Source organism: Macaca fascicularis, chromosome 9, assembly GCF_037993035.2.
Source record: "Macaca fascicularis isolate 582-1 chromosome 9, T2T-MFA8v1.1".
Classification (NCBI taxonomy): Eukaryota; Metazoa; Chordata; class Mammalia; order Primates; family Cercopithecidae; genus Macaca; species Macaca fascicularis.
The window spans coordinates 27,047,962-27,070,519 of NC_088383.1; the positions used below are offsets into that span (position 1 = coordinate 27,047,962).

Here is a 22,558-nt window from a genome sequence, read left to right on the forward strand (position 1 = left end):
CAGAAAATAAATCTGACCAAGACGCATGATACCTAGTGTCAGAGGACTACAAGAGTCACCGGCTTTCCTAGCTCCCATGTAGTACAAGAATTCTGTTAGTCATTTTGATTAATGCTTTTATGCCACAAATTAGCTACTAGTGCTTTTATATACATTTTAGCCTTTCTTTTAAACGTTATCACTCCAGCTTTATAAATTACAGTTAGACTACACTTCCCTGCGCTTTTTAGTACCACACTGTATCATACAATTGATTTAAACAATTCGAAGTATAAATAACCTGGGGTCATTATACTCTTTTATTAAATTAGCTGGATTGTAGCCAGTGCCTGAAGGTGGTTAGGGACGCTAATTAACTCTTTCAGGTCCTTGGGGAGCTGTTCAGTACATTGTAGCGAGCTAGACTTCACAGAGACACCGAATAAATTATTCCTGAGCAGGACTGTGGGAAGCCCTCTGAGTGGCGTATTTCCTGTGGGTGTAGATGCAGAGAACTCAGGGATGCTAGTCCTGTGTGTACTTCATTCTGCCCTGTCTCAGGAAGGACTATAATAACAGCTGGCACTGATTGAGAGGCACAGTTCTAGCCACTTTACAAAATTGACCTAATTAATTCATTTAATTAGAGACACAAAACAGTATATTCTTGCACATTTATCTGGTGCTGACATAGTTTGTGAAGTGATTCCACACACACAGTTTTAAACAGTATGGCAAGTTTTCTTTCATAGCCTGTCACAGGGAATATGTCTAAGGTCACATGACTTGTAAGTGAAGAGTCAGGGTATGGAGTCAGAAGAGAACCCTTAGTGTTCACGCGTTTAAACAGAGCTCCTTTTTTTATTGTGATAAAATACACATAACATAAAATTTCCGATCTGAGCCATTTTTAAGTGTGCATTTCAGTGGTATGAAATACACATATTGTTGTGCAACCATCATCAATATTCATCTCCAGAACTCTTGTCACGTTGCAAAACTGAAATTCCGTGCTCGTTTAACACTAACTCCCCACCACACCCTCCCTACTATCCACAGGAAACGCCCACTACACTGTCTCTACGAATTTTACTACTCCAGGTACTTCACTTACATGAACAGAATCATACAGGATTCAACTTTTTGTAACTTGTCTATTTCACAATGTTCTCAAGGTTCATCCATGTTGTAGCATGTGTCAGAATTTCCTTCCTTTTTAAGGCTGAATAATATTCCGTTGTATGTGTAGATCACATTTTGTTTATCCGTTCATCCATTTGTGCATACTTACTTGCGTTGCTTCCACTTTTTTTTTTTTTTTTTTTTTTTTTTGAGACAGAATCTCACTCTGTCACCGAGGCTGGAGTGCAATGGTGTACTGTTGGCTCACTGCAACTTCTGCCTCCCAGGTTCAAGCGAATCTCCTGCCTCGGCCTCTTGAGTAGCTGGGCCTACAGGTGCATACCACCATGCCTGGCTAATTTTTATATTTTTAGTAGAGACAGGGTTTCACCATATTAGTTAGGCTGGTCTCAAACTCCTGACCTCAGGTGTTCCACCCACCTTAGCCTTCCAAAGTGCTGGGATTACAGGCATGAGCCACTATGCCCAGGGTTACTTCCGCCATTGACTAATAGGAATAATGCTGCAATGAATATGGCGTGAAAAATTACATCTCTGAGACTCTGCTTTCAGTTGTTTTGGAGTAGATACCTAACAGTTGAATTGCTGGATCACATGGTAATTCTATCTTTAATCTGTTGAGGAACCATCACACTTTTTTCCGCAACTGTTATATCATTTTACATTCCTGCCAGCAGTGCCCAGAGTTGCAATTTCTCCACATCCTCACCGACACTTGTTATTTTTGGGACTTTTGGTTCGTTTGCTTGTTTTTCATAGCAGCCATCCTTATGGGTATGCAGTGGTATTTCACTGTGGTTTTCGTTTGCATTTCCCTGATGATTAGTGCTGTTGAGGATTTTTTTTCATGTGCTTAGTGCTTAGTGGACATTTGTATGCTTTTTTTGGAGAAATGTTTACTCAGGTCTTTTGGATTCATTTTGTTATTTTTGTTGTTGAGTTTTAGGACTTCTTTATTCTAGATATTAATCCTTTATCAGATATGTAATTTGCAAATATTTTCTCCCATTCTGTGAGTTTCCTTCTTACTCTGTTGATAGTATCTTTTGTTGTACAAGTTTGTAATGTTCATGAAGTCAGAGTTTTCTATTTTTTTTCTTTTGTTGCCTGAACCTTTGGTGTGATCTCCAAGAAATCATTGCCAAATCCAATGTTATGAATGTTTTGTCCTATGTTTTCTTCTAAGAGTTTTATAGTTTTAGTTCTTACATTTAGATCTCTGATCTATTTTGAGTTAATTTATATTGTGTTATATAAGAGATGGCTGCTTTGTAAAAATAATAATGACAACACAATTCTCCTATTTCAGAAGCCACACATATTCATCGTAGAAAAATAAGCAAATAAAAGAACCTATAGTCTCTCATAATGTTTGATGCATGTAGTTTAAAATATATTTACATATATCTTAACATAAAAGAAACTATAAGTAATTACTGATTAGAAATTTGTTTTTTACATAACAAATATTATGGACAATTTGCATGCCTTAGAAATTCTTCAACACAATTCTCATTCACTAATAATCTACTGTTTAGAATTTGTATTCCTTAACAAATCTGTTGTTGAACATTAAGTTGTTTTAAACTTTTACTATTAAAAAATGCTGTTATAAACATTATTGCAGCTAAATATTTGCACATATCCTTGTATTATTTTCTTAAAATAACTTCCGTCTGGGTGTAGTGGCTCACCCCCGTAATCCCAGCACTTTGGAGGGCCAAGGTGGGCGGATCACCTGAGGTCAGGAGTTTGAGACCAGCCTGACCAACATGGTGAAGCCATGTCTCTACTAAAAATAAAAAATTGGCTAGGTGTGATGGCACATGGCTTATTCCCGGCTACTCGGGAGGCTGAGGCAGGAGAATCACTTGAACCCCACAGGTGAAGGTTGCAGTGAGCCAAGATCGCGCCACTGCACTCCAGCGTGGGCGACAGAGCAAGATTCCATCTCAAAAACAAAACCAAAAAAGAAACCAAAAAAACTTCCCAGATGTAGAATTTCTGAGCCCAGGATTGTGTCTATGCTGAGTTATGATACTTGCTGTCATGTTGCCTTCAGAAAAGACTCAGCCAGTTTACACTCCCACAGTACTACAAAGGGGTGCCTACCCACTATGTCCTCACTCATGCTAGGAATTAAAACCTTAAGTGATGTGTGTCAATCTGATGGATGGAGCTTTTTTATTATTCATGTTTTTATTTACATTTTGATAATTAGCAAACCTAAGTATTTGTTTTATTTTTGTGGGTCATAGTTGGTATATATGTTTATGGGGTACATGAGATGTTTTGACAGACACAGGCATGCAACGTGAAATAAGCAAGTCATGGAGAATAGGGTATCCATCCCCTCAAGCATTTATCCTTGCAAAGTTGAGTACTTTATACTTATCAGTTATAGTCCGAAAAGAAAAAGAAAACAAAGCTCTCTTTTGTCCTGTGTGTTGCAAATGTTTTCTAAAATGTGTCATCTGCTTTTTGATTTAATTTGTTGTATTTTTTAAAATGTTTCAATTTATAGTAGTCAGAGTGATCATCAATTACTTATTTTTTACCTTTAATGTCTTTAGAAAATGTTTTCCATTCTTAGAACATGTTAATATTCATTTGTTTTCCCCTAGAAACTTTGTGTTATTATTTAAATAGTTGATTTAACTGAAATTTATTTTGGTCTATGGTGTTTGGTAAGTATGTAATATTTTCTTCTTCCTTCCTTCCTTCCTTTCTTCCTTCCTTCCTTCCTTCCTTCCTTCCTTCCTTCCTTCATTTCTTCCTTCCTTCCTTCCTTTCTTTTTGGCCAAATGGTGTTCCAATACCTTCAAACCCTGTTAATCACCCATCTACTATTTGTATGAGTTTGACTTTTTTAGATTCTGTATATATAAATGACATCATGCACTATTTGTCTTTCTGTGTCTGGCTTATTTTACTTAGCATGATGTCCTCCAGTTTCATCCATGTTGTCACATGACAGAACCTGTCATGTGACAGTTCTTTTTCATAACTGAATAATATTCCATTTATATATTTATTGTATTTTTTCTTTATCTGTTTACCTGTTGACAGACACATAGGTTGTTTCTAAATCTTGGCTATTGTGAGTAATGCTGCAGTGAACATGGAAGTGTGTTTTTTTCTTTGAGACAGTGATTTTATTTCCTTTGGATACATACCCAGAACTGGGATTTCTGGATTATATGGAATTTCTGGATTTTTTGTTTGTTTTTTTTTTTTTTCCTTGAGGAACTTTCATGCTGTTTTCTATAAGGGCTACACCAACGTATAAGGGTTCTCTTTTCTCTGTGTCCTCTCCAGCACTTGTTATCTTTTGACTTTTTTATAATAGTCATCTTAACAAATGTTAGGTGATATCTCGTTGTGGTTTTGATTTGCATTTCCCTGAAAATTAGTCATGATTAGTGATTAGCACCTTTTTATATACATATGTCTTCTTTGGAAACAGGTCTATTCATATTCTTTGTCTATTTTTAAATTAGGTTATTTGGGAGTTTTTGCTATTGAGTTGTATGAGGTCCTTATATGTTTTGGATATAACCTTTTATCTGATATAAGGTTGCAAATATTTACTCCCATTCCATGGGGTGCCTTTTCATTTTGTTAACTGTTTCCTTTACTGTGCAGAAACTTCAGTTTTGTATAGTCATACTTGTTTCTTTTTGCTTTTATTGCCTCTGCTGTTGGTATCACATCCAAAAAGTCATTGCCAAGACCAATGTCATGGAAGTTTTCCCCTATGTTTTCTTCTAGTAACAGTTTCAGGTCTTAGGTAAGTCTTCAATCCATTTTGAGTTGATTTTTGTGTATGGTGTAACATAACGATCGAATTTTAATTTGTTTCATGTGGATATCCAATTCTCCTGGCACTATTTATCAAAAAGATTGTTCTTTCCCCATTGTGTATATATGGCACCTTTGCTGATGATTAGTTGACCACTTGTGCCTAGGTTTATTTCTGGGTTTTCTCTTTGTTCCATTGGTCTGTGTATCTGTTTTTATTCCAGTGCATACTGTTTTTATTACATAGCTTTGTAGTATAATTTGAGATCAAGGAGCATGATGTCTCCAGCTTTGTTCTCCTTTTTCAAGATTACTTTAGCTATTCATGGTTGTGTTTCCATATGAATTTTTGAGATTGTTTTTTCTATTTCTGTGAAAAATGCCATTGAAATTTTGACAGGTATTTCAATTGAATCTGTAGATAGCTTTGGGTAGTATAGACATTTTGACAATATTGACTCTTCCAGTTTATCAGCGTAAGATATCTTTCCATTTATTTGTGTGTTTCAACAATTTCTTTCATCAATGTTTTATAGTCTCATTGTATTGATCTCTCACCTTTATGGTTAAATTTATTTCTAAGTATTTTATTCTTTTTGATGGCATGTAAATGAAATTTGATTTCTTTTCTGGATAGTTTTTTTCTAGTGTATGGTAGCACAACTGATTTTTGTGTGATAATTTTCATATCTTGGAATTTTACTGAATTCATTTATAGTTCTGACAACTTTCTGGTAAAGTTTTTGGTTTTCTCTATATAAGATTACATCATCTAAAAACAGAGACAATAGCTTATTCTTTTCTGATTTGAATGCCTTTTACTTCTTTTTCATACCCAATTGCTCTGGCTAGGACTTCCAATACTAAGTTGGATAGAAGTGGCAAGAGTGAGCATCCTTATCTTGCTCCTGATCTTGGAGGAACTATCCAGTGAAGCTATTAGGTCCTGGGCTTTTCTTTGATGGGAGATGTTTGATTACTGATTCAATTCCCTTATTCATTAGTGGTCAATTCAAATTTTCTATCTCTTAAGAAGAATGTTCTTGTCCCGAATTTAGTGGAAATGTATTTAGGCTTTTGCATTTAGATATGATGTTGACTCTTGGTTTGAAGTAGATTTTTTTTTATCTTGTTAAGAAAGTGTCTTCTAGGCCAGGCACAGTGGCTCATGCCTGTAATCCCAGCACTTTGGGAGGCCGAGGCGGGTGGATCACCAGGTCAGGAGATCGAGACCATCCTGGCCAACACGGTGAAACCCCATCTCTACTAAAAATACAAAAAATTAGCCGTGCGTGGTGGCGGGCACCTATAGTCCCAGCTGCTTGGGAGGCTCAGGCAAGAGAATTGTGTGAACCCAGGAAGCAGAGCTTGCAGTGAGCCAAGATGGAACCAATGCACTCCAGCATAGGTGACAAGGCGAGACTCCGTCTCAAAAAAAAAAAAAAAAAAAAAGTGTCTTCTTAATTTACCAAGAATTCTTTTGTTTCATCTCTTCTCTTCCCACCCTCTTCTCTTTCTCCTTCTCCTCACCCACTTCCTTCTCTTCTGGAATGGATGTTCACTTTCATAAAATGCCTTTTAGACATCAATTGAGATGACATTAACTTTGGTTAAGATGACTAACTTTGGTCATCTTTGGTTAAGATGACTAACTTTGGTCATCTTTGGTTAGATGACTAACTTTGGTCTATTGATGAGTTGTGCTAAAAGGATTTCCTAGTAGTACACACCGTTGCATTCTTGCAACAAATCCCACTTGATCCAATGCTAATCTTGAATTTCCTTCAGGATTATATTTTCCAATATTATATTTAGGATTATTGTAGCTATATTTGTAAGATGTATCTGTAGGTTTCTCTGGGCTATCTCTGACAAGTTTTGCTTTCAGAATTATCTAGCTTCAGAAAATTCATTCTGCAGCTTTCTTTTGTCTTCTCTATAAGAGTTTAAAGAGTATTGTATGTTATTAGTAAACTTGTTAAAATGTACTATCCAGGCCTGGCGTTTTGAGGCGGGGACAGATTTTTGGCAACTTTTCTCCCACTTATTTCTTGGTTATTAGGTTTTTGGGGTTTTTTTTCCAAATTTCTTTATATGCTTGAATCAATTCTTGTAATTTACCTTTCTGAGGGAAAAATTATTTATTTTCTCAAAAACTTTAAGATTATTATAAAGCTTTACATAGAATGCTTTAAAAATATTAAAATCTCTTTATTCATAACATCTCTCTCCTTTCAAATGTTACATTTTCTCTCTTTTATTTATTGGACTAATCAGATATTTGTGTATTTATTGATATTTTCAATGTCCCATCTTTTGAATTTATTACGTTTACTTTTTGTTAAGTTTTCTAATTCACTAAAAAAATTATTTCTTCTTTCTGCCCACACTGTTGTTGTTTCCCCAGCTTTTTCAATTAATCAATTTAGTTATTTTTATTCTCTGTTATTTAATTTCAGAAGCACTCAGGGCATACATTTTCCTCTGAGAATGATTTAGGATGCTTCTCATGTTTTTATAAGTTTTATTCTCATGTCATTAATTTTTAATGTTCTGTAATTGCCATCTTGATTTCCTCTTGGACTCCAAAGTTATTTATTTAGAGTAGCCAAGCATGGTTTGGCTACTCTAAATAAATGGTACATGGTAACTTGAACCTTTTATCATAATCCTTTTTTCTGTCTCTCTACAGATACTTTTAGGGAAGAGGGACAGTAGTTTGGGGAGAAGGAGGAGTGGTGTGAGGTGGTCAGCACACCTTGTTGCCCATACAGTTTCCCTCGTCATATACCTCCCTGTCAGCTCTAATACTACCCTTCAAGGGCAGCAGTAAGGAGGTTTCATAGACAAAAGAAAATATCTCCTTACCATATCATGACTGGAGTCTCAGTTGCACGTCACTTGCATTGTTGTATAGTCATAGTATGTGTGCTAAGCAAATGCTTTTGGAGGAAGTCAATGGAAAGAATAATATTACTAGAATTATACACAAAAAATCACCCAAAATATCCTTTTCTTATAACTTGACAATAATGCTAAGTGATTCAATTGTGCACATTGGAAAACAAATCTTAAAAGAGAAAAATATTGATCATTATAGTTAAAGTTCTTTTTCCAAATCCAACTATGTATTTGGATTCATTATTTATAGCAAATAGGAAGTTCACTATTTATAATTATGGTAAAATTCTTTGCAAAGGGCTTGGTTTTGTAATACAAGTACTTCTTAAATGGCCAGTTTTGACTTTTGTTAGTTTATTTATCTTAGGATCCTTTCCTAAGACAGGCTACCCATGTTAGTATCAGCTATGTAAAGACACGGGGAGCTCTTTTCCCCAGGAGAAATCTCTGGTAATTTTTGCTGCTTCTCTGCAATTCATCTTCAACAGTTTTTTTCCCCAAGTGAGTCTATGCAATTTCTCTAGTCACTACACAGTCTGTGCAATTTGAAAATTCACCTACATCCATTAACTCTCCTTGCTATCTTAATAGGATAGTCTTGCCTAGCACTGACCAGTTTAAAAAGCAAATATAAACAAACAACTAGCAGGTTTTTGTTACTGCTATTGCATTTGGATGCTACACTAAGTAGAACAACATCATCAAATATGTATTAAGACGAGGTTACATGCTTTTATTATTTACTAGCCAGTGCTGATAGCAGTAATTGGGGTCACTGGACTACTGAATTCAGGAGGCTTCCAGAAAACCACATGGACATTTTGCATATGTCATTACAATCCTAGAACTCAACCTGAAAAATGTTTTTGTTAAGTCAAGGTAGTTGTACAGTGCCAAGAGTCTAGGTTTTGCTATCAGACAGCTCTAGATTTGAAATCTGCCTCCTGCTAGCTGTGTGACATTCTGCAAGTCGCATAATGCTAATGACAACAATAACAATACTACTGCTAATAAAAACATAACAACGTTAGACTGTCAAACAGGCATCTAGTGGTCACCAAATGTTAGGCAGAGTTTGCTTAATATTGTTTATACCTACTATCTTATTTAACCCTCAGACAAATCTGAGACAAATACTATTATCATTTTATAAATGAGTAAAAAGAAGAGCTTCATACTTCAAGTACACACAGTTAGCATATATGATCTGTGGCAGATCCAGATTTCAAGCTTTTAACCAGAGTCAACTGCCTCTCTGAACCTCAGTTTCCTAATCTGCACTCTAAGTGCAAAATAACTATCTCGTAGGGTCGAGAGGAGGAGCAGGGATCTCACAGTTACTGCTTCTAACACTGGTCATTTATCATTGCTGCTGGTAGTGTTGCTATTATATAACCTTAGTCAATTTCTAACACGAAGGATGTATGAATACTTTCTTCTTTGCACTCATGTTTTTAGGAATAGAGCTAAGCCCTACTCACTTAGGAAAGGCTGGTAGTATCTCTAGTTTCAGCAGGGCCAATGAACAGGGTCAACTAGTGACTCAAGCACCCCATATGTGACCATCTGCAAGCCTGCCTAGAAATACAGACTCTCCAGTAACCTGCTTTCTTTGGTAAGATAATCAGTTCTTTCCTTTGGAGCTATGGGGAGTTAGGCATGAATCTGGGGCCATGGTCCGAGATACATTCTGTGTCTTTTTGCTTCTTCCCACGAAGAGAAGATCTTTCCTGCTGGTGGTTCTACCTGTCACTCTTCCTGGGATTTTGCCCGGTCAACTTAAGGGAGTTATCTGACCCTATAGCATCATACGACTTTTTTTTTTTTTTTTTTTTTTTTTTTTGAGATGGAGTCTCGCTCTCTCGCCCAGGCTGGAGTGCAGTAGCACGATCTCAGCTCACTGCAACCTCTGCCTCCCGGGTTCAAGCAATTCTCCTGCCTCAGCCACCCGAAGTAGCTGGGACTATAGGCGTGCACCACCATGCCCAGCTAATTTTTCTATCTTTAGTAGAGACGAGGTTTCACCATGTTGGCCAGGATGGTCTCAATATCTTGACTTCGTGATCCGCCTGCCTTGGCCTCCCAAATTACTGGGATTACAGGCGCAAGCCACCACGCCTGGCCAGCGTCATACGACTTCCTAAAGGCTACTGCTAACCAAGCATCTTAATGCAAAACACCTTGTCCAAAGCAGCAGTCTGTTTCAATGGCCATGACTTTAGTAGCAGTCCCTTCTTAACACTAACAGCTAACTGAGAGCAGTGTTATAAAGCATCAGTGGCTACTTAATTGTAAGCTTAAAGGCTGGATGTGTAATTATTAAAGATATACGCTTACGTTATAGAAATACTTTTGGACCACACAAAGAGTATGGAACAGTCGCCATCCAAAGCCTCCCAGGCACCAGGCGATGCTTGTGCAGAAAGGCCAGGACTGACGCGACAGCCTCTAACCTGCAGGGGACAATCTGCTGGTTGTCACCCAGTCGTCTCTGTCCCCGCAACATATGGGCAGGCAGGGGATGGACAAAGCTACATCTGGAGCTCCTTCTGCTCACTGCCTTGCAGCCATGAAGGCTCCAAACCATGGCACGTATGAAAAGTACTTTGTGTGTTACACAGTTATTTAAATACCTCCCAGGCTAAAATGTCCCAAGCAGCTTTTCCTAACATATGGACCCAGGTCTTCCTTCATCAGAATCACCTGGATGACTGATGAACATGCAGATTCTTGTGCATATTTGTCTATTTATTAGTTTATTTGTCTCCCTTGATAGCATGGAAGCCCTGGAGAGTAGAAGCTGTCTCGTTTACCCTGCTACCCCAGTTCCTACAATGCTGCTTGGAACTCAGCAAGTGCGCAATAAATATGTGTGGGATGAATTAATTCCGGGGTCCTATGCTGACCTACTAAATCAAAAGCCCTAAGAATGGGGCCATGCATTTTAAACAGGGACTTGGGCGATTATTATGCTCACTACATTTTAAGAACCAGCATTCTAAGGTAATTCGGCCAATTCTAAAATAGAGAAAAAGATGGCAAGTTTCCTCCCCCAAGGCCCCCCTATTCACTATCTGGTCAGACATTAAGGTAAACATATTACTAGCCTTAGGTTAAACTTTCCCTTCTAGTCATATTCCTCCAACAAATGTTTATCTACCACCTGCCATATGTCAGGCTCTGGGTCCTAAGTAGACAAAACAAATACAGGTTTGGAAGGCAGAGTGTCCAGGAGAGACTAGAGCCACCCCCATTTCTTTCCAATCTGCCAGAGGTGCATGAGTTGATGGTTTGACAAGCCTACTCCCTCCTCCTGCCCACATCTCGCTGATACAGGAAAGAAACAGACTGTACGTTCGTTACTGTTTTCCCGGCAGGTTTGGATAACACTTCTCGTTCTTGAAAGTCAGCTGTGATCTTGAAAGATTTATCTTATCTTAAAATAATCCAAACTTTCCAAACAGATTTCCTATATGTTTGGCACCTTTGAGTTTGTTCTGGAAGCTTAGATGATATTTCTAGTTACTCCCTGGACTTTTACCGGTATTTGATCTTGGGCAGTCACTTCTCCTCTCAGGCTGTTGCCTTATTTGAAAAATGAGAAGGTTCAACTAGAATCAGGCATGTCTTGGAGCCCCTTCCAATTCGAATGGACCCTCATCTCTGACTCCTCAGTGCCATCTTAATGCCTTATACTTAATAAAATGTTAAGTATGATATGATTTAATGAGCAAATAATGATTGTCAAGCTAGTCTACCCAAAATTCTCCCAAGCAAAGGTGTTTAACTTGTGGTAAACTTGGGTAAAATTCAAGATTTGCAAAAAACAATTTCTAAGAGTTCTCATTCTCAGTTTTCTTGTTTACCTGCAAAAATACTATGGCAATTTAATGTGCTTTAAACTTTATGTAAAAGGTAAAGATAATACCCACATTTTCTCAGAAATTTGAACATTTTGTTTATATCAGAGCAGGAGCAAGGTGCTTTAGTACAGCCTGATCCGATCAGGTTGGAAATCACTGCTTTAAGGGATGCATTTACCTGCCCGGATGAGGCATGACCATCATTTCTGGCACGTTTTGCAGACTCCTGACCATATTATGTTGTTCTCCGTAGAACGATTACCATGACCCTCTGCTGTGCACAGAACCTTCTTATTAAGTCATCCTCTTAATTCAGTTAAAACAAGCCTGATTTGGAGCAAAATGTTTGGCAATGAAAGGAGAGTTCAGAAAAACCTTTTTATTCCAAATCTTTTAATAAACCGACCTGCAATTTCACATACCATTGAAACAGCAGGAAGAGAAAATCCATTCTGAAACATCTGGATGAGCTACCTAATGACATTCCAAGTGCTAAAAGCATAAAGAAGGCCAAAAATTCGTGGGCTCACATTCCAAACATCCTTTCAACCCTAAAAATGCTTCTTTCCTAAAACAAAAACACAGATACTGCTTTGCTTACTATTATAATAATCATGGTACGGGAGGCAGAGAAACATTCTTTAAGTCAAAATAGCTCTCTGGAGGTTGCTAACATGGCCAAATACATCCTTCCTGGAAACAGTCAACTAGTTGTTCAACAGTTTGGGGTTGGACTTTACTCTCCTACGGCCACTTACATTGTAAAGATGATGAAGCAAATTATTCAAAGCAAATCTATATTTCTTTTTCCTTCCAGAGGGAAAATGATCCCATCTGATCTTGAAAGAAGGATTCTCGAAGCCAAACAGAAAGTAAGTTTCTGCCGGGATCTTTATCCAGCCCATATTTCTATTTTCATCCAGCAGAGAACAAAGTGTGTTTTGGTTTTATTTTTAAAAGAGGATCCAAACCTCAATTTCCCAGGTTTAATGAGAATGTAGAATTCTGCATCCAGTCACTATTTATTTCTCTGGGTTATAGGCTCTGCTTTAGAAAAGTTTAAATTGCTGAATAAATATTATATACAGAGATACAGTGAGAGTTTCCAAAGCATTTGTCTTCCTAGGTACTGAGGGTTGGCATGAAACACACACACATTTGAAAGAGTATTTTTGGAGGCAGGGAAATAGCAGAATGCTAATGTAGTATGTGAGGGACTCTGGTGCGGTTCTTCAAAAGGGGCCAGTTTTTCCTGTCTAGGTGCATGATGTTAGCATTGGCTCTCCAGACATCTTATTTTGCAAGAAGCAATTTAGAACTCTTTTCAGAAGTAACAGGTTTTGAATGCCTGGCCAAGATTCCCAAAGCTCTGGAAAGTCATTTACAACCTGGAATGGCTCACAAATCAGAGAATTTGTTTCTAGAATTCTCTGTTTACCATTTGGTAGATATAATCTACAGTTCCTGATTTAATAACATACACATGCATTTATTATTAGGAACTCAGAAATCATTATTTACGTTCATATGCCCTTATTCGTTTGGTTTTGGTTTACTAAGTGCAGGCAGCAGGAGAAGGTTTCCCTAGTTCTTGTGCAGGTACTAGAACTACTTCTAGTAACATCAACTACAAGATTAAACCTTTGCTGCCACCTAAAGACTGACACTGTAACATCACATTCTATAGACAGGACAGAGTCCTTATGGAATGAGGGACTATGGCGATCCTGTCTGTGGCATTCTGCTGCCTTCTTCCAGCCTGTTACTTCAATCAGTTTTCATTTAGCCATGGCCAGAGAGACTGAGGACTAGTTAGATGGATAAAAGTCATGGCTTAGTATTTTAGCTCCTCCGTGCTGAAATGCCAAATGAATTATCTGGGCATTTTACAAATAGGAATAATGGGCTGGTCAAAGCTACTTCTCTTCATTCTCCTGCCTACTCACTCTAGGGGATTTATGAAGTTCAGAGGCCTCGGTGTGAATAAGGAACACTTGAAAGTGAGCAAAGGGGGGTTAAAAGGGCCAGAAAGTCTACCGGGAATATATACATGTATCGGGGACATCCCTTGACAGCCTCTGGGTTCACTACAGCTTCTTCTGAGAATCGAAATGTCTGTTCTTATAAGACACAGTCAGGTCCAACAGCATGGCCTAGAGAACTCAGATTCCAGAGAGTGAACATCAATTTGTCATAACTCTTCTGCTGCTTCCCCAAATTCAGATGAGTCTGTTAGGGAGAGAATTCCCATTGCTTCGAATCAGCTTTTTAAAAGAACCCTTGACTCTGTTTCCCATGATTTGGGGCTTTCTCGTTTGCACAGGGATTTGTTCCTTTCCTCGTGAGTGCCACAGCTGGAACCACCGTGTATGGAGCATTTGATCCGCTCTTAGCTGTCGCTGACATTTGCAAAAAGTATAAGATCTGGATGCACGTGGATGTAAGTATCCCGTAGGGACTGGCCACTAAAATGTCCTTGGATGTTTTTCATCTGGTACACACGAAGGAAATTTATTTTCTTTTTTTTTTTTAACTTGATCAGCTTATTTTCAGAGTGGTGATATTAACGCTTTTAAAGATGGCTGAAGCAAATTAGCACACAACTCACACAGTACACACCATGCACCAGAAGCATCCCGAAGCTGATTATACCTTAATATCCCCAACATGGTAATATTTGTATTTCTATAATCAGTACCCAGGCTGACCACTTTGTTCTCAATTCATCGAGCCATTGCATTCATGGAGGAATATAACCTACACACACAGTCCCACTCTTCCTCACTTACCAGAATGGTCAAAAGAGTAAAAAGGAGTTGCATTTATGTAGGAAACCCAGAGAATTTAAAAAACAAAAAACAAAAAACTGAAGCTGAAGTTAGATATTCCTATATTTAGAGAGGAAAATAGCTTGACAACTTCCTGCGAAATAAGGACCACCAAAGTTCCAATTCCTTAGTTTGGTCAGCTAAGAAGATAGATTATATTTGAAACATTTTGACTTCAGGCCTTGTCACACTAAAAAATAATGAAGGTGTTCCCTCCAGAACATTTTCCAATGAAAAAAAATGTGTTAAGTTTTAGAAGGACTGAAGGGATTTAAGTTTATATTAGTATTACTCCAAGTGTGGTTTGAAGATTAGCTACCACCTGCAAACTATTAGTGATCCATATGAGATAGAGTTTGTGCCAAACCCTTATCAATCACAAACCATCACAAACTAAGCACGATACTTGGCTCAGCTGATAATTTTTTCATTGCAAGACTTTCTCAGTGAAGGAAGGCACAAGTTGATGTTCATTCGAGCGCAAGATCCTTATATTGTCATGGGCCAGCACTGGGTCTAAGCCAGGGCTATAACAATGATCTAGCCCTGGCTAGATCATTTTGGCTTTACAATAATTATTCAGGCCAAATTAATGCTCTTCTTTTTTTCCTTTTTGAGACAGAGTCTTGCTCTGTCACCCAGGCTGGACTGCAGTGGCGTGATCTCAGCTCACTGCAACCTCCGCCTCCAGTGTTCAAGCAAATCTCCTGCCTCAGCCTCCTGAGTAGCTGGGATTACAGGCATGCGCACCCACGCCCAGCTAATTTTTGCATTTTTAGTAGAGACGGGATTTCACCGTATTGGCTGCTCTCAAACTCCTGACCTAAGGTGATCCACCTGCCTTGGCCTCCCAAAGTGCTGGGATTGCAGGCGTGAGCCACCATGCCCGGCCTCATTAATGCTCTTTTCTTTAGGAGCAGAACATTTCCATAGACTTAGCATTTCCATTATTCCAGAGTATTCCTGCAAAGCAATCACCCATCTTCTTTACCCTCCCTGATTCACGTGTGAGTCGTTCATTAGGCTACCAGAGCCCCTTTCATTTTACGCATGAGGACACTGAGAAAAGACTGAACCACCCAGTGCCATTAGTGACCTGGGCCTCAGGACTGGAAACCCTGTTAGGCCTTGCTGGCTGATTCAGGAAGAGGATTACCTGACAACTTCAGAAATGAGAATGTCTGTGTGTCCTGAGCCAGCAGAAGCTATGGGCCATTCCTGTGGGCCTCCTACTTAAATTAGAACTAGGGAATCTTTTAACCAGTTCTATTAGCTTTTCTTTGAAACATACCAAGTTTACCACTTACTCTTATTAGCTTTAACATTCATACAGTCTATAAAGTAGAAAGAATCTTAAAATAGTACATGTTTGGAATATTAGATAATTTTTCAAAGTGCAAAAGAACTGGGCCAGGCGCAGTGGCTCATGCCTATAATCCCAGCACTTTGGGAGGCCGAGGCAGGTGGATCACCTGAAGTCAGGAGCTCAAGACCAGCCTGGCCAGCATGGTGAAATCTCATCTCTACTAAAAAGACAAAAATTAGCCAGGCGTGGTGGCGGGTGCCTGTAATCCCAGCTGCTTGGGAGGCTGAGAGAGGAGAATCGCTTGAACCCGAGAGGCAGAGGTTGCAGTGAGCCAAGATCGCACCATTGCACTCTAGCCTGTGTGACAAGAGCAAAACTCTATCTCAAAAACAAAACAAAACTAAAAAAGAACTGAACTTACAACAAAAGGTGGGGGAAGCAATTATATCATAAAGGAATTTTATGATCCCTTTAAAATTATCCTAGAATTAATTGTACACACAGAGGAAAGAAAGTTAATAGTTCCAAATTAATCTCCATCTTGGCATTCTGTTTTTAAAGGAGATTACTACACCAATTCAAATCTTCAACCTTGATCAAGTACAAATTTTTAAGACGTGTGTTCTAATTGCTTAGCTAATTAACTGGTATGAATCTTTGCAGCTTGTGGATTTTGGGTGGGGTTTTTTTGGACCCAGAAATTATCCAAAATCACACATCAGTGAAATAGAGTTATGAAGCCACTTCCTATTTCTGGAATCATTTAGACTTGCAACGTGGAAGCTGTTTAATGCCCCTCCTGCCCATCTTCTCTGCCTTACACTGTGGGGACCACAGGGTTTCTCATTCTGAGAACATGACTTCACGAGGACTAACAGTGCTGGTGATAGGTTTGGGAGAGGGTCTTTCTCCCTCTCCTGTGGACCAGGAACTATGCCTCCAAGGTGGCTCCTTACACCCATATAAATGTGGGATGGAGTCTGGAGACCTTAGAATGGCCCTTCAGTGTAAACTCTGAAGGTTAGTGCCAGAAGAAGGTGGTCAACTTCCTGAGTGGCCTGGGGTCAAGGAGATCATTTTCACCCTAAGAGACTCTCGTTAGTCTGGAAGACACCGACTATAGAAATCTAGGCAATGACAAACTGCTGCCATTTTCCTTGTATGATCTTTTTTCAGGCAGCTTGGGGTGGAGGATTACTGATGTCCCGAAAACACAAGTGGAAACTGAGTGGCGTGGAGAGGTATGTTGCATTTTTCTTATTAACAACATAAAGTCATAAAGTGTTAAAAGCTAACTGTGAAACACAAATTACAATCAATTTCCAGGAACTCTTGGAATACTGAGGGAGCTCACTCTATTCAGTGCTTTTGTTCCTTGCCTTATGTGATGTTACACTCATGAATATGGGTAAACAACAGAAAAATCAAATATGTAAATATTATGTGTAAACAACAGAAAAATCAGAATACACATCAAGTGACCCAGGTAGAATGTCTTCCAGACATAGAGATTCCTATCTAGGGTCTATTCCTGGGATCTCTGAACCAACCACAAAAATTGTTTAAAACCTGCAGGCAACCCACATTTTTCTAGGGAGAAGATTTATAGCTTTCATGTTTCATAAAAGGATAATATCCACTGCTTAAAAAAATAATAATAATAATTTCGCAAAGCAAATAAGCACCTTGTAACTTATCAGTGTTGAAAGTTTGGGCTTGGGGTCTAAGATGGCCAGTTCACTTAAAGTGAAACATACTAGCAATAGCCTCATCTCATGGTTTCATTCCCGGAATAACCTTTCTCTGACAAAGCTCCGACTGATGCTGCAAAGCACCTTTTATTTAGAGCCTACGCAGAAGACTGTTGAGAAATGCTGAAAAACATGAAGGCAGTGATATCTGATTAGCATAAACCACTTTCAGGTCAAAAGAAAAGAGAAAAACAGAATGCAAAATACAGGCTCTGGTTCTGAACCACATGCAAGGGGAGCCCAGTTCTCTCATCACAACACGGCAGGTCAGACACAATGGTGAGCTCTGACACTCCAGGCGACCAAGAAAACCTGAATTCATCAGAGGCTGCCAAATGCCCACCATCCCCTGCCAAGTCCCCAGTTGCTGCCCAGCAAAAGCGTCACACTGGCTCTGCCACTAGACATCTTGGCACAGTTTCTGTTCCAGGACAAGGAGAGACGCTGATGGAGCGCAGAAGCACTTGTGAGCCCTGGGCATGCGGGAGGCCCAGGCCAGAGTGGCTGTGTAGGGTGTGTGATGTGACACCCGGGCCTAAAACGCACAGAGAGCCCGTGAGTGTGGAAAGAGAGGGGTGGGGTTACTAGGCTGGAGTCAAGAGCGTCCCGCTGAATTAATGGAAAGAAAGCAAAAAACAGTTGGGTTACACCAGCTAAGGCCCATGTCAGAAGGGTCACTGTCCCTGAGTCTGATGGCCGGGGTCAGGACCTGGCCTGGGCACAGCTGGGTTAAGGCACCTGGAGCCCCCCAAGCTCTGATTGCAGGGCCCCATTTAGACGCCGGTGGATGAGGGCAGGCGTGTCTCCCTCCCAGAGTCAGCCAGTGCCAGGCCTCTGCTCTTGGACCTTGGGGCTTCTCCCAGGCCTAATCCCTTTCCATCTTGAAGATCTGCAAGAAAGCAGAAGCTTAAGGAAGAGGCAATGAAGTAAACAGGGAGGGACGAGAGAGAGAAAGAGAACAACTTGAAAGGTGGCTGCCCGCACGATCAGAGCAAGAATTAAATTCATGTGCTTTCAAGAGAGGTGGCCTATCTACAGGTCTTTCTCTTCTGTGAGTTTCTGACTGGCACAAAAAGTCTGTTACTTTACCTTTGATGCCACCTGCGACTGCACGTGCTGAAAGTACTGGCACATCTTCCACTTAAAAACTCACTAAATTACCTACCCTGAGCCTTAGAAAAATAAACACCCACACGATTCTGTACCAAAGACTATTATTTGAGAGCAAAGCTTAGAACGTTCATCAGGGAACACAGAGTTCCCTCTTACTGCCACAATTCTTGAAACTGTACTATAACTAAACTTTTCAAATGGAATAACCATATATGAAGTCCTAAAAATGAGGGGGCTACTGGTGTTCCACTCTAAGCAGAATCCCCTTAGCTACCCATTTACCCGAGGATACCCCTCTCTCACTGACTTATTAGCAAAAGGCATACTTTCTAAGTGAATACAGTTGGAAGACCAGTGGAAACCACTTAATGTGTATGGCCGCAAGTTTAGGAAAGAAATGTGTCTCACTTAGGAAATGACATTTTTTTCAAGTTCCGCAAACCAAAGATTAGAACTCACTCTAAAAGTAGAGGAAATCCATGGTCAATTCTTGTCCCCAAATCCAGAGGCTCCTTCGTAGTCACAGGGGATCTGAATGCCATTCTCACACAAAATGGCACAAGGGGACCGGGCACAGTGGCTCTTGCTTGTAATCCCAGGACTTTGGGAGGTGGAGGTGGAAGGATCATTGAGGCCAAGAGTTCAAGACCCATCTGGGTAACAGAGTGAGACTCCATCTCTACAAAATGATTTTTTTTTTTAATTAGCCAGGCATGGTGGCATGCATGGCTGTGGTCCTAGCTAGTCAGGAGACTGCGTGAGGCAGGAGGATCACTGGAGCCCAGGAATTCAAGGCTACAGTGAGCTATGATGGCACCACTGCACTCCAGCCTGGGCAACAGAGTGAGACCCCATCTCTAAAAAAATTAAAACAATAAAATAAATAAATAAATAAAATGGCACAAACATCTGGAGCCCTGTCTGGCATCCCCTTTGAGAACCAACCAAATTCTCAGAAAACAGCTCTTTTCCTTGCTAGCACTGTCAAAATGTCTAGAGATGGTGCTGCTGAGAGGGCACACCACAAGCCCTGAGACTCCAGAGCATGACTCTGTGTATTGTATTTTTATTTCTTTTTATTTTTATTTATTTATTTTTGAGGTGGAGTCTCACTCTGTCACCCAGGCTGGAGTGTGGCGGTGCAATCTTGCCTCACTGCAACCTCTGCCTCCTGGGTTCAAGCAATTCTCCTGCCTCAACTTCCTGAGTAGCTGGGGTTACAGGTATGCACTGCCATGCCTGGCCAATTTGTTTGTTTGTTTGTTTGTTTGCTTGTTTGTATTTTTAGTAGAGATGGGGTTTCACCATGTTGGCCAGGCTGATCTTGAACTCCTGACCCCAAGTGATCTACTCGACTCAGCCTCCCAAAATGCTGGTATCACAGGCGTGAGCCACCACACTGGCCTCTGCATCATACTGACTCATCTTTAGTCCCTCCTGCCCACAGGCTGCTGCTTACCGTAATCATCCTCTGATATGTTGCACTCTCAAGGCTTTCAGTCCCAGCTGAAGGTGCTGGTGCAGTTTCTGCCGCATCACCAGTTACCCTCACACCTGCCCTGAGAGTCAGGTGTTCAGGATTTAATTCGATCATTGCTGAACCTCTGTCATATGCAAGTCACAGCGCATGGCACTGCGTGGGTGCAGAGACGGGTATGGTATAAAGCCTATCTTCAAGGAGTTTAGAATCTAGTGGGGAAGATTGTCAGTGAACAGTGGATTAAAATTCAAAGCAAGGAAGCAAAGACTGGAGAGACAGACATGGGAGCTGATTGGAGAGCACAGAGAAAGGAATGGTTCCTTCTGTGATTACAGAGAGGTTTCGCCAAGCAGAGCAGCATCGGAGCTGAGCATCACGGCATACAGGGTACTTCATCGGGCAGAAATGGAAAAGGGCATTCAGGCTGAAGAGACACGGAAGTGTGAAAGTGCACAATGTCTTGGAGAAAGTTCAAACAAGTTTGGCTGGAGGATGGCATGGTTTCACAGCAGTGGCCAGGTCATGGGTGGAAAGTACAGAAGTCTTGGCCAGCCCCCAGGGCCTTCCCACAGAGCCAGGTCAGAATCCACGGGGCTTCTTTCCACAAAACATAGATCCCTGAGCTGGGAGTCACTGCTGTGTGGTTGCCATGATGCGTGGAGATTATTAGATTCCTTGGGGGGACAAAACCCATCGAAAACCTTTGCTGCAGGAGCCCTGGCAGGCTTTGAGCAGAGGTACAATGTGATCTCACCTGTGTTCTGGCGTTAACTCCGCATTAGAGAGGAGATGGGAGCCAGGGACAGACTGGAAGCTGTTAAGCTCTTAGGAACGCCCAGGTGCAGGACAGGAGAGAAGCTGAGTGTGACTTAAGCTGTAGTAGCACAGAAGGAAGTAAGTGGATGAACCTAGGAGACGGGGAGAGAGAATCTAAGGGGCAATATCAAGACAGGGGGAAGAAGAGTGAAACCAAGGACGACAGTGAGGTTTGGAGGCTGGAGGCCTGGAAGGAAAGTGGTGCCGGGAACACAGAATATAGAGGAGAAAGAATCAATCTAGAAGGTTGAGCAGTGGCGAGTGGGGCCTATGGATTTGAGGCACAAATAAGAGCACAGGGAGATGTCTTACAACAGCCCTGCGGGATTCCGTTCTCTCCAACTTACACAAACTGCAGAAGCCACATGACCGAATCCCACAGCAAAGCGTTTTAAAATGAACCTGAGGCTGTTTTTTTGGTTTTTTGTTTTTTGCTTTTAACAAATTGCCAACATTTCTCAAATCAAGGCCATGTCATCGAATCCATCTGCAGGGCTTTTTGCCATCTTTATGCCTCTGAGAGAGAGGTGGGACAGGGAATTCAGTGACAGGTAGTTGTGAGCCTTGGCAGCTTCTCTTCTGAAAAGACAAATAGGCCCCCGCATAGAGATAAACACCACAGTCAGACATGGAAGGCGGCTGGTTTTCTCTCCCATCGGGCATTCTTATTGACAAAGCTGAGTTTATCAGAGTTAGACATCTAGCCGTAGAACATGATGGAATGTATAGAATGGCTGTGTGTACATACGTGCACGGTGTCACCAAGTTCACAAATGACAGAGATGAAATCCATAGCAAAAGCCAACCTTATTTAATGCTCACTGCCTGTTAAGCACAGTTCTAAGCACTTTACCTAAATATTTATTACTATTCTCCTTTTCTAGATGAGGAAATCTAGGCACAGAGAGGTTAAGTAACTTGCTCAAAGTCACACAGCTAGGAAGTGATGAAACCTGAATGAAAACGCGTACTATCTGGCTCCTGAGAGCTTCCCCCTTAACTATTATGTCTGCTTTATAGCCTAGGGTCCTGACTCCAGGGTCATTCTACAGAGCAAGGAGATATTTTCTTGGAGGGAACTTTCAGTACCTCAATGCTATTATTATTCATTAAGTCATTTAGTCTTCTCTCCAGGGGTAGTTATCTGACCATGAACTGCCTTTGCTTCTAGTTCCTCAATCCCAGTCATAAAAGTATCTGACAACCAGTGTCAGAGCCAGAGAAAGACCAGAAGCTGAGCTAGACTATTCGTTGGCTCAGATAAGATCCCCAGGCCAGTGAGCGCTCTGACTGACTGACACATGCCCTTCATCAAATGAATGAATGGGGTCTTTCCCAGCTTCTCATTTTTTCCCAAGGCTGTCACACCCAGAGAGGTGGGAACTGGGTGAGCCCACGTCCGTCGTATGGCCAGATGGGGCTGCAATCCATGGCTGTCTGGAGGCAACTGCCACGGGTTATTCTACTGTAATACTTGCCTTCCTTCTTTATGCCACTCATGAAACTCCACTGCCAGGACCCCTCCGTCTCTCCGGAGACAAGCACAGAGGCTCACCTTACCCAGTAAATGTATGAAG

The 22,558-nt window shown here is 40.6% G+C and overlaps 1 protein-coding gene across 1 annotated transcript in view; it reads left to right on the forward strand.

The window, feature by feature from the left end:
* GAD2 (glutamate decarboxylase 2) overlaps window positions 1-22,558 on the forward strand; it is an 88,668-nt gene that overhangs the window by 39,724 nt on the left and 26,386 nt on the right. Inside the window, exons 9-11 of the mRNA XM_005564810.4 lie at window positions 12,505-12,559; window positions 14,011-14,127; window positions 16,998-17,062. Coding sequence (XP_005564867.3) covers window positions 12,505-12,559; window positions 14,011-14,127; window positions 16,998-17,062 — 237 coding nt within the window. The remainder of the gene's footprint in view (window positions 1-12,504; window positions 12,560-14,010; window positions 14,128-16,997; window positions 17,063-22,558) is intronic.